General features: G+C 37.8%; 1 protein-coding gene across 1 annotated transcript; it reads left to right on the top strand.

The window, feature by feature from the left end:
• The first annotated feature begins 6 nt into the window (after window positions 1-6).
• LOC106179094 (adenylate kinase 8-like) lies at window positions 7-9,465 on the top strand. Its single transcript, XM_013562604.3, has 10 exons — window positions 7-179; window positions 352-436; window positions 1,170-1,333; window positions 1,730-1,880; window positions 2,246-2,317; window positions 2,666-2,866; window positions 3,249-3,380; window positions 3,704-3,793; window positions 4,139-4,280; window positions 8,666-9,465. Exons 1-10 carry the CDS (start codon window positions 96-98, stop codon window positions 8,985-8,987), a joined length of 1,443 nt encoding a protein of 480 aa, XP_013418058.2. The 5' UTR covers window positions 7-95; the 3' UTR covers window positions 8,988-9,465.

Here is a 9,465-nt window from a genome sequence, read left to right as displayed (position 1 = left end):
AGGTCATTGTGCTGGTTAAGATTGTGGTAGTTGAGCCTGACCAATCAAATGGGATTACCCCTTCACGCCGTCATGACAACAAACTAAGTTTCAAGATGGATGCCACTAAACGGCCTTTGCTTATTCCTCCAGAATTTGCAACTTACGCAGAGAAACATGGCATATTTGAAATGTATACGGTAGGTTTTTAGCTGAATCATCGCCTATTCACACAAGCGGGGGCCTTACAAATATACATTGCTCATAGTGTAGCCATTTTATCAAGCGTGAATGTCTGACGCATATTTCATGTGATATGATACCTTTAACTTGATCGACTTGAACTTCAAGATTATACCATTTTCTTTTCAGAAACTTTTAGAGCAGCTTTTGATAAACAAACCAGATGACCCTCTGACATTTTTGATAGAGCTTCTGAAAAGAGACAGTGATGATGGTAAGTGTGTAGTAGTATTTAGCTTGCTTGTCACAAATTTCTACCTTACTGGTTTCATGCTCGGTACTAACATGTACCACAAGAACAGTCTCATAACACCTTGTGTTACGTACTCTTGAGGCTGTGAATATCCACATCATGGAGAAACTGAGTTTTTTCGTTGCACCTGTTGGAGAGGGCTCAAATGTCTTTTTTTTTTTCTTACTCTCACCTAGAGCTGCACGATACTGTAAAGGCTAAAGCCACCCAATTTTGCAATGAATTTTCATGCTATGCTAAAAATGATGTACATTGTCTACAAACAAAACTTCAAACAAATCTTTCCACATCCTATTTCAAGAAAAAATATTATTATTATTATATTAATTTTAATTAATTATTAAAATAATTCAATATGTCTTAGCCATAAAATATACCACCTTCTGTTCAAGCATGCTTAGCATGCTTGATCTCTTATTTGCTAAACCCTTCATTCCATTTGAAAAAGATTAAAAATACAAAATTGATGTATAATACATAACAGACACCTATACCAGTAAACCATGTATACTTTTTGAAATCAAAATATGTGGATTGTGGAAAGAACATTATACAGGAATTTCAACAATTTTCAATATGAATTTACAATTTGATGAATAAAATGATTAAATTTTTCCAGATTTCAACAATGATTTCATAAAAAAAGTATGAAATTCTAATATATATCATGTATATCTGTAATTTCATTGATCAGCTCCTCAAGTGGTCATCATGGGACCACCAGCTGCCGGCAAGAGGACCATTGCAAAAATGGTGTGTAACAGGATTCGTGCTGCATACCTGACAATGGATAATCTTATACAAGAAGCAGAGATTGAGATCCGGAAAAAGGCGCAAGAGTATATTAAGAAAAATGAGGTAAGTTTTCAATAAGGATAAAAAATTTTAATTCTCTGATATTCCTCTTAATATGTATTGAGTTGACCAAAATTCAAAATTAAAAAAAAAAAAAAGAAAATGCAAAAAACCTTGAGTATTTTAATGTACATGTAATGAAATAGTGAAGTTTATTTATAGCAGGGTTTAAAGGCAAAAGTACAAATCATAAGGTATAAAATAAACATGACCTGTGGCTGTTATTTACAAAATTAGTTATCATAGTGATACTGGTGAAGAAGGTGTGTACTACTTTGAAAATAAACATAATGGTACAATTATTTGACATTTCAGAGTAATCTAAATGAAAAATAACTGTTTTCACTTTCATTTGAATGAAGTCAAACTGTAGTTAACTCCCTTACCTTGTTTTTACAGACAATACCAACAGAGCTGTGGCTGAAGATCATCAAAGAGAGGATGAAGTCATATGACTGTATTAAAAGAGGTTGGGTGTTGGAAGGGTTCCCACAGACACGAGAGCAAGCCCTGGCACTACAGGCTGAGGGCATATATCCAAAGCATTTTGGTATGCTCACTTGGGATCATTTATTTCTCTAAAAATAAAGCAGAGTGTTAGTCTGTAAATTAATCAGAATCTGGATACTATAAGAGGAAAATTTATTTATTTATTTATTTATTTATTTATTTATTTATTTATTTATTTATTTATTTATTTATTTTCAAAATTTTTTCTTTTAGTTTACACAGAGAAAAAAATTACACTATACCATAGATACACAAAAAAGTACTAAAATCGACTGATTCAGAAACAGAATGAAAGAATGATTTTCAGAAAAATGCAATGAAGGTCATTGTTTCAGGTTTTTTGTTACCTAGACAGTTTAGAAATATTATCGGTTACCTGGTCTAATGTGTTCCATGTAATTTCAGTCCTTTTGGATGCTCCAGACACTGTGTTGATAGAGAGGGCTGCAGGAAAGAGAGTAGATCCAGAAACAGGGGGTAAGATGCCTGTTTACTTTTTACTTATATATTTGATATCAGTTGTTACATCAGGGGCCAGGTGTGGCATAATTGTTGTATTGTGATGTCACAAATGAAACATAGTGATATCACAGGTGAGACATTGTGATGTCACAGAGGGACAGTGATGTCACAGTTAAGACATTGTGATGCATCACATTTGAAGCAGTATGATTAGCATATTCTCTTACAGTGAATGAAATGATGCGTTAAAAACAGTGTAAGATGCAGCAGAAACAGTATGTAAAAATAGCTTTAAACCACTCTTACTCTTTAACATGATATCAGTGATCTTAGGGGTATTAATGTCCATGTATGTTATTCCAGATGTTTACCACACCACCTTTGACTGGCCTAGCAATGCCGAGGTCGCGGGTCGCTTGGAGCCAGTACCTGGTAACAGTGAGGACGAACTGGTCAATAAACTTGTCGTATATCACAGGCATATCGAGGGTCTCAAGACGTGTTATAGCAAGATCCTTAAAGTTATCAATGCTGACCAGCCTAAAGGGGATGTCTTTGCCCAAAGTAAGAAAGCAAGAGTTGAATATTTGAGAGGATTGTTTATTTATTTATTTATTTATTTATTTATTTATTTATTTATTTATTTATTTATTTATTTACTTAATTAATTAATTAAATAATACTTGTATGAAAATTGGAAAGAATTGCACTAACCTTCAGATTCCTCTACTCTATAAGATTGTAATGCATGTATGGCTTTGAATATTTTGATTTGAATTGGATTTGCAGTTATGGAGTTAATTTGTAATGTATTTTATCATACCACGATATAAGCAGCTTCTTTCAGCAAATGCTGTAGGATACAGTAGAAACAGATTACACCTTAGATGGCATTTTGTCACAACTGTATGTATATACGGTAGTAATTTCAGTTATTGTTTTGCAGCAATCACATTCCTGGGCAGCAGGTTACGGAATGCTGCCCCTCACAACCCCAGGGTCGTGTTACTGGGGCCCACTGGCAGCGGCAAGGGTGTCCAAGCTGCTCTGCTGGCTAATAAATATAACATTGTAAATAGTAAGTACTGGGTATAGATCTGTCTTTTTAAGGGTAATTGCTTGTCATAGCCGCTCTATTGGTTGATAAATATAACTGTGCAAATATGTTTATGTATTGAGCAGTATTTGTGTTGCTGTGTTTCCTTTGTTTCTAATAAACTATGCAAATAGTACTCAGTATCTGAAATGCTTGTTTTTGGTCAATAATATGTCTTTTTTTTTCTTTTCTTTTTTTTAATTTATTTTTATTTTATATGCCTAATTTTAGACATTTTTTGGATAAATTTTACTTCAAATATTCAGAAGGGCATGTATGATTTACTCAAACCTTTTTTGTTTCAGTTTCCTGTGGTCAGTTGATAAAGCAAGCCATTGTTGATGAGACAAAAGCTGGACTGGCAGCAAAACCCTATCTGGAAAAAAACATGTTGGGTAGGCCCTTTTTTTTTTTAATTACATGTATTACACTGATTTTCTTTAATGAGGTTGAGATGAAAAGAATGCAATTATATTATTATTGTTCATGGAAGAGAAAAAAAGTCTCCACAAAATACAATTTCATTGTTTTTTAATGCTATTTGTTTGAGGTCTATTTCTTGGTTCAAGAAGTATTATTTAAACCAACTCACTGTTATTATTATTATTATTATTATTATTATTATTATTAAGTCAGTCCCTTGCATATTTACACATTGCTTACACTATAAGATATCAAACACTTTCTCAACATAGTAATGGTTGTTCACTTAGAAATAATTAAACTGAATTCATTTCCAGTGCCTGATGCCATCCTGTTGAACATCCTAAAGCAGAGGCTGGGTCAGCTGGATTGTGTTAGTAGAGGCTGGGTGATGCATGGCTACCCTAAGACCACAGAGCAGGGAGAACAACTGGTACATGCAGGCTTCACCCCTAACAGGTAGGCCTAGTAACTGGACTGGTCCATGAAGTAAATAAAATGAATCAGTTTGGTTACAGAAAATTGAGGAAGTTGTGGTCATTGTTTTCTGTCACCACAGAGACAGTGTAAAGACATTGTGATGTCATAGTACAGGCAGAGGTTAATGTAGTGTCACTGCAGAGACAGTGTAAAGACATTGTGATGTCATAGTACAGGCAGCAGGAGGTTAATATAGTGTCACCACAGAGACAGTGTAAAGACATTGTGATGTCATAGTACAGGCAGAGGTTAATGTAGTGTCACTGCAGAGACAGTGTAAAGACATTGTGATGTCATAGTACAGGCAGCAGGACATTAATGTAGTGTCACTGCAGAGACAGTGTAAAGACATTGTGATGTCATAGTGCAATCAGCAGCAGGTTAATGTAGTGTCACTGCAGAGACAGTGTAAAGACATTGTGATGTCATAGTACAGGCAGCAGGACATTAATGTAGTGTCACTGCAGAGACAGTGTAAAGACATTGTGATGTCATAGTGCAATCAGCAGCAGGTTAATGTAGTGTCACTGCAGAGACAGTGTAAAGACATTGTGATGTCATAGTACAGGCAGCAGGACATTAATGTAGTGTCACTGCAGAGACAGTGTAAAGACATTGTGATGTCATAGTACGGGCAGCAGGACATTAATGTAGTGTCACTGCAGAGACAGTGTAAAGACATTGTGATGTCATAGTACAGGCAGAGGTTAATGCAGTGTCACTGCAGAGACAGTGTAAAGACATTGTGATGTCATAGTACAGGCAGCAGGACATTAATGTAGTGTCACTGCAGAGACAGTGTAAAGACATTGTGATGTCATAGTACAGGCAGCAGGACATTAATGTAGTGTCACTGCAGAGACAGTGTAAAGACATTGTGATGTCATAGTACAGGCAGAGGTTAATGCAGTGTCACTGCAGAGACAGTGTAAAGACATTGTGATGTCATAGTACAGGCAGCAGGACATTAATGTAGTGTCACTGCAGAGACAGTGTAAAGACATTGTGATGTCATAGTACAGGCAGACATTAATGTAGTGTCACTGCAGAGACAGTGTAAAGACATTGTGATGTCATAGTACAGACAGCAGGAGGTTAATGGAGTGTCACTGCAGAGACAGCGTACTAGTAAAGACATTGTGATGTCATAGTACAGGCAGAGGTTAATGTAGTACTAGTGTCACTGCAGAGACAGAGTAAAGACATTGTGATGTCATAGTACAGGCAGCAGGAGGTTAATGTAGTGTCACTTCAGAGACAGTGTAAAGACATTGTGATGTCATAGTACAGGCAGCAGGAGGTTAACAATCGGCCATCCTCGGCTGATTCCGCAAGCTCCATACTAACCTGGTACATGCAGGTTTCACTCCTAACAGGTAGGCCAAATAACTGGACTGGTCCATGAAGTGCATAGGCAATGTGAGGTTAAATAAAATTAATTAATTTGGTTATAGAAAATGGAGGAAGTTGTGGTCATTATTTTCTGTCACCACAGACACAGTGGAAAGACATTGTGATGTCATAGTACAGGCAGAGGTTAATGCAGTGTCACTGCAGAGACAGTGTAAAGACATTGTGATGTCATAGTACAGGCAGAGGGTAATGCAGTGTCACTGCAGAGACAGTGTAAAGACATTGTGATGTCATAGTACAGGCAGAGGTTAATGCAGTGTCACTGCAGAGACAGTGTAAAGACATTGTGATGTCATAGTACAGGCAGCAGGAGGTTAATGTACGGTAGTGTCACTGCAGAGACAGTGTAAAGACATTGTGATGTCATAGTACAGGCAGCAGGACATTAATGTAGTGTCACTGCAGAGACAGTGTAAAGACATTGTGATGTCATAGTACAGGCAGAGGTTAATGCAGTGTCACTGCAGAGACAGTGTAAAGACATTGTGATATCATAGTACAGGCAGAGGTTAATGCAGTGTCACTGCAGAGACAGTGTAAAGACATTGTGATGTCATAGTACAGGCAGCAGGAGGTTAATGTACGGTAGTGTCACTGCAGAGACAGTGTAAAGACATTGTGATGTCATAGTACAGGCAGCAGGACATTAATGTAGTGTCACTGCAGAGACAGTGTAAAGACATTGTGATGTCATAGTACAGGCAGAGGTTAATGCAGTGTCACTGCAGAGACAGTGTAAAGACATTGTGATGTCATAGTACAGGCAGCAGGAGGTTAATGTACGGCAGTGTCACTGCAGAGACAGTGTAAAGACATTGTGATGTCATAGTACAGGCAGCAGGACATTAATGTAGTGTCACTGCAGAGACAGTGTAAAGACATTGTGATGTCATAGTACAGGCAGAGGTTAATGCAGTGTCACTGCAGAGACAGTGTAAAGACATTGTGATGTCATAGTACAGGCAGAGGTTAATGCAGTGTCACTGCAGAGACAGTGTAAAGACATTGTGATGTCATAGTACAGGCAGCAGGAGGTTAATGTACGGTAGTGTCACTGCAGAGACAGTGTAAAGACATTGTGATGTCATAGTACAGGCAGCAGGACATTAATGTAGTGTCACTGCAGAGACAGTGTAAAGACATTGTGATGTCATAGTACAGGCAGAGGTTAATGCAGTGTCACTGCAGAGACAGTGTAAAGACATTGTGATGTCATAGTACAGACAGCAGAAGGTTAATGTAGTGTCACTGCAGAGACAGTGTAAAGACATTGTGATGTCATAGTACAGACAGCAGGAGGTTAATGTAGTGTCACTGCAGAGACAGTGTAAAGACATTGTGATGTCATAGTACAGGCAGAGGTTAATGTAGTGTCACTGCAGAGACAGTGTAAAGACATTGTGATGTCATAGTACAGGCAGCAGGAGGTTAATGTAGTGTCACTGCAGAGACAGTGTAAAGACATTGTGATGTCATAGTACAGGCAGCCGGAGGTTAATGTACTGCAGAGACAGTGTAAAGACATTGTGATGTCATAGTACAGGCAGAGGTTAATGTAGTGTCACTGCAGAGACAGTGTAAAGACATTGTGATGTCATAGTACAGGCAGCAGGAGGTTAATGTACGGTAGTGTCACTGCAGAGACAGTGTAAAGACATTGTGATGTCATAGTACAGGCAGCAGGACATTAATGTAGTGTCACTGCAGAGACAGTGTAAAGACATTGTGATGTCATAGTACAGGCAGAGGTTAATGCAGTGTCACTGCAGAGACAGTGTAAAGACATTGTGATGTCATAGTACAGGCAGAGGTTAATGCAGTGTCACTGCAGAGACAGTGTAAAGACATTGTGATGTCATAGTACAGGCAGCAGGAGGTTAATGTACGGTAGTGTCACTGCAGAGACAGTGTAAAGACATTGTGATGTCATAGTACAGGCAGCAGGACATTAATGTAGTGTCACTGCAGAGACAGTGTAAAGACATTGTGATGTCATAGTACAGGCAGAGGTTAATGCAGTGTCACTGCAGAGACAGTGTAAAGACATTGTGATGTCATAGTACAGACAGCAGAAGGTTAATGTAGTGTCACTGCAGAGACAGTGTAAAGACATTGTGATGTCATAGTACAGACAGCAGGAGGTTAATGTAGTGTCACTGCAGAGACAGTGTAAAGACATTGTGATGTCATAGTACAGGCAGAGGTTAATGTAGTGTCACTGCAGAGACAGTGTAAAGACATTGTGATGTCATAGTACAGGCAGCAGGAGGTTAATGTAGTGTCACTGCAGAGACAGTGTAAAGACATTGTGATGTCATAGTACAGGCAGCCGGAGGTTAATGTACTGCAGAGACAGTGTAAAGACATTGTGATGTCATAGTACAGGCAGAGGTTAATGTAGTGTCACTGCAGAGACAGTGTAAAGACATTGTGATGTCATAGTACAGGCAGCAGGAGGTTAATGTAGTGTCACTGTAGAGACAGTGTTAAGGCATTGTGATGTCATAGTACAGACAGGTTAATGTAGTGTCACTGTGATAATGATGACACATAAGAGGCATTGTGATGTGACTGTTCTGTAACAGTCCCTTAAATTTGGAATTATTGTGATAACAATTCTATGTGGTGTTTTGTAATGGTAACGTATAGGAATGTCACAAATGATTCTGCGTGATGTCATAATAAAGTCAGTGATATGCCAGAAAAGAGACTGATGTCAATGCAGTAGACAGTGTGAGCAGAAACATTTGATGGAATAACTATTATAATGCTTTATTCATAATAACAATAGTGATTTACTAGTGTTTATTTATTTATTATTATTATTATTATTAATTCATATAACAACCCTTTTTAATATTGATGGATTTATAAGTCATGCCAATGTTAATAGATAGTTTTATATGTGTATATCATTTATATATATCAGTTTAATTTTCTTTCATTCATAGGGTTTTCTTTCTGGATGTTCCCAATGATTCTGTGATCGAGCGCCTGACTCTGCGTGCCACCGACCCCATCACAGGAGAGCGTTACCACATGCTGTACAATCCTCCGCGCACACAGGAGGTGAAAGAGAGGCTGCGCAGGGCCCCCAAGGACTCTCCCGAGGAGGTCCAGAAGAGGCTAGGGGCTTATCAGGCCTTTGTGGACGAACTGACGGATTACTATGTGGACGCCCAGCACGTGAACGCAGACCAGGACCCCCACACTGTGTTTGAGTGTCTGGAGAGCATGATGGTGAATCCTATACCACAGAGGTTTGATGACTGAGAACATCATACATTATAAACTGTGCATGAAATACATAGATTACAGATAATAGGGTCACATTGAGCCGTCCATGTTCTGTGAATATTTTTAAATTAGCTTCCCGTGGTGAAAACCACCACTATGACTATGATCTTGTCATGGGGAAAAAATTTTTTTCATTTCTTTTTATGACATAAAATAACCTATTTATTATTATTTTTATACCAATTGATGGGAATGCTGTCTATAACTATGTTTCATACCATGCTGAAACTTACTAAATTTTAATGTTGTCCTTCTTGAATAACTAAAATGAAAAATTTCATATTGTACATACATTTTCCAGTCTAAATGTAAGGAATAAATGTGAAGGCTTTCAAGAGTCCTAAATCTGTGTCCTAAGTGCTTGAAATGAGGTATTGGATTTGTAATTGTATGTTTTTGTTGATACAGCCACACTTATGGTTTTGTAAATAAAGATCGACACAATATACAAGTA

The sequence above is a fragment of the Lingula anatina genome, chromosome 3 (assembly GCF_051362555.1).
Source record: "Lingula anatina isolate TDL-2025a chromosome 3, LinAna3.0, whole genome shotgun sequence".
Taxonomy (NCBI): Eukaryota; Metazoa; Brachiopoda; class Lingulata; order Lingulida; family Lingulidae; genus Lingula; species Lingula anatina.
This window is presented reverse-complemented; position numbering and strand designations above follow the sequence as displayed.

Coding starts and splice junctions, on each gene's coding strand:
- LOC106179094 (XM_013562604.3), top strand. CDS start 96: ATGGATGCCACTAAACGGCCTTTGCTTATTCCTCCAGAATTTGCAACT. Junction 1,881..2,245: donor CATATATCCAAAGCATTTTG/GTATGCTCACTT, acceptor ATGTAATTTCAG/TCCTTTTGGATGCTCCAGAC. Junction 4,281..8,665: donor GCAGGCTTCACCCCTAACAG/GTAGGCCTAGTA, acceptor TTTCATTCATAG/GGTTTTCTTTCTGGATGTTC.